The sequence below is a fragment of the Bison bison genome, unplaced genomic scaffold (assembly GCF_000754665.1).
Source record: "Bison bison bison isolate TAMUID 2011002044 unplaced genomic scaffold, Bison_UMD1.0 scf7180017858147, whole genome shotgun sequence".
In the NCBI taxonomy this organism is placed as follows: domain Eukaryota; kingdom Metazoa; phylum Chordata; class Mammalia; order Artiodactyla; family Bovidae; genus Bison; species Bison bison.
This window is the reverse complement of record NW_011488720.1, coordinates 40,001-42,652: the sequence shown is the minus strand read 5'-3', so window position 1 is coordinate 42,652 and position 2,652 is coordinate 40,001. Positions and strand designations below refer to the sequence as shown.

General features: G+C 40.3%; 1 protein-coding gene across 1 annotated transcript; it reads right to left on the bottom strand.

The window, feature by feature from the left end:
- Window positions 1-924: 924 nt before the first annotated feature.
- Window positions 925-1,848, bottom strand: LOC105004741 (olfactory receptor 1013-like). The gene has a single exon (XM_010862461.1). The coding sequence runs from the start codon at window positions 1,846-1,848 to the stop codon at window positions 925-927; it is 924 nt and encodes a 307-aa protein (XP_010860763.1).
- Window positions 1,849-2,652: the final 804 nt, after the last annotated feature.

Sequence of the window (2,652 nt, the reverse complement as noted above, 5' to 3'; positions counted from 1 at the left end):
GAAGAAAACCAGAAGAAAGCAGAGGAACTCATTTCTTATGAAAAAAGTTAAAATCATTCACTGATAAACATTGAAAGGAAGGTATTTTAGAACAACATTTAAAATTTTCAGGTCAACTTTACTTAATTTTTAATAATTTTAATAATTATTTTCTTTTTACTTCTTGACCACCTGATATGACTAATTAAAAAAATGTTCTTTACAACAACACTGCAAATTACAGAATGTTGGTTACATTTGACAAATGAGGAGTTTGCACATCAGAAGTTACAATTTTTTGTTGAAAGAGTATAGCTATTGTTGTAATGGGTACATTTATAAAATACAGTTAAATAAAAGCTTTAGAACCAATAGTTGAGGTCAATTCATTATTTGTACTAGTTCTGATATTTCTGATTTTTCTTTTTATCTGTGTTTATTATCTAACACCTCATTGCCTCCTCTTTCCATCAAAAAATTCTTCACAGTGCTTACTCTTTCATTACCACAGAAGCACTGTATCAGACAAGAAGAATTTGGGATATATTCCACAAATGTCAAGAATCCATTTAATGGTTTCTTCACAATCCCTTAATACTCATCAAGTAGGTGGAAAATGGGTCTATCCGAAGGAAATAGTAAAATTTAATCATTTGGAATTTCAGAAGTGATATATACTCTTATATTGCATTAAATTTTGATATCATTTTAAAAAGTTATATTAAGTTGAATTTATTAAGTTGTAGAATAGATTATAGCAGAATTATTAAACAAAACAAACTAAAGCAAAGAAAAAGACTTTTTCACTGAATTTTTTTGAGTAAAGAAACAGATGTGTGTGTGTGTGTGTGTGTGTGTTTTAATGTTCCTTCCCAAACTTCCCCTGAAGCAGTCTGTTTTCACTGAGCAATGTTTCAAGAAATTTATGTCAGTTTAGACTTCAGATTATGTGAACCTGGAGAGTTTTTTCAGAGCATCTTTAACATCTTTATTCCTCAGACTGTAGATCATGGGGTTCAACATGGGGAACACCACGGTGTAAAATGTAGACACCATCTTGTCCCTCTCAAGGGAATAGCTGGAACTTGGACGGGAGTAGATGTAGAGAATGGAGCCATAGTATAAGGTGACAGAGATCAGGTGGGAGGAACAGGTGGAGAAGGCTTTGAGGCGGCCCTGGGTGGAGCGAATTCGCAAGATGGCAGCAATGATGAAGGCGTAGGAAGCTAGGATGAGCACAGTGGGCGTGATGACGTTGGAGGCCAGGAGGAAGTACAGCACATCCTGGTACGTCTCTTTTACATCACAAGCCAAGTTCACGAGAGGGGGGACATCACAGAAAAAGTCATCAATAATGTTACCACCACAAAAATTCAATGTGAATGTGTTGCTGGTGAGTATTATTGCATTGACAAAACCCCCAGTATAGGAATATATAACCAAACAGATACAGAGTCTCCTCGACATGACCTGAGCATAGAGCAGGGGACTGGAAATGGCCGCATAGCGGTCATAAGCCATGGCAGCCAGCAGGTAGCACTCGCTGTAGGCCAGCCCCGCCGAGAAGAAGAACTGGACTGCACAGCCAGTGAAGGAGATGCTTTTGTCTTCAGAAATGCAGGTCACTAGGATCTTTGGGGTGTACACAGAGGAGTACCAGACATCCAGAAAAGACAGATTCCCAATGAGAAAATACATGGGTGTGTGCAGTTGAGAGTCATTACAGATCAACGCTATGAGGGTGGTATTTCCTACCAGGGTCATGGAGTACACACCAAGGAACACCACAAACAGGACCAGCTGCATCTTGGGGTCTGTTGTGAATCCCACAAGGATGAACTCAGTCACCGTATGATTGTTCTTCTCCATGGTTTAAAGAGACCTCACCTGCAAATGAAGGAATTAAGAGTTTAATTACCTCAACCCATACCAAAGGAAAACATTCTTTTATACAAATCTATGAAATATAGTCAAGACTATGGTTATTAAGGTAAGGAAGAGCTGAACAGGAATCTTGGTGTATTTGGGAAGATGAGGGAAGCTTTCTGAGCCTCAACATATTTATTTCAACAATGTGACTTGACTACTAGAAAGTCTTAATGCTATTTGGGTCTTACTCATTTATTAGGAAAATATTTCTTGAGTGCTTGGGGCTGTCTGGGCATTAGGATACAGCAGTGAAGCTAACGGCACTGACCATTATTCTGTGGAGGCTTTATTTAGAAAAGAGAGATACATAGGTGATGCAGGGATAAAGAATCCACCTGCCAATGACGGAGCTGCCGGAGATGCAGGTTTGATCGAGTCAAGAAGATACCCTGGAGGAGGAAATGCTAACCCACTCCAGTACTCTTGCTTGGAAAATCCCATGGACAGAGGGGCATGGTGGACTACAGTCCACGGGGTCACAAAGAGTCAGACACTACTTAGTGACTGAGCATGTACATGCTATCAGATCAGATCAGATCAGATCAGTCGCTCAGTCCTGTCCGACTCTTTGCAACCCCATGAACTGCAGCACGCCAGGCCTCCCTGTCCATCACCAACTCCCGGAGTTCACTCAGACTCACATCCATCGAGTCAGCGATGCCATCCAGCCATCTCATCCTCTGTTGTCCCCTTCTCCTCCTGCCCCAAATCCCTCCAAGCATCAGAATCTTTTTCAATGAGTCA

Excerpts from the sequence above, each read along its gene's own strand:
- LOC105004741 (XM_010862461.1), bottom strand. The coding sequence starts at position 1,848 with ATGGAGAAGAACAATCATACGGTGACTGAGTTCATCCTTGTGGGATTC.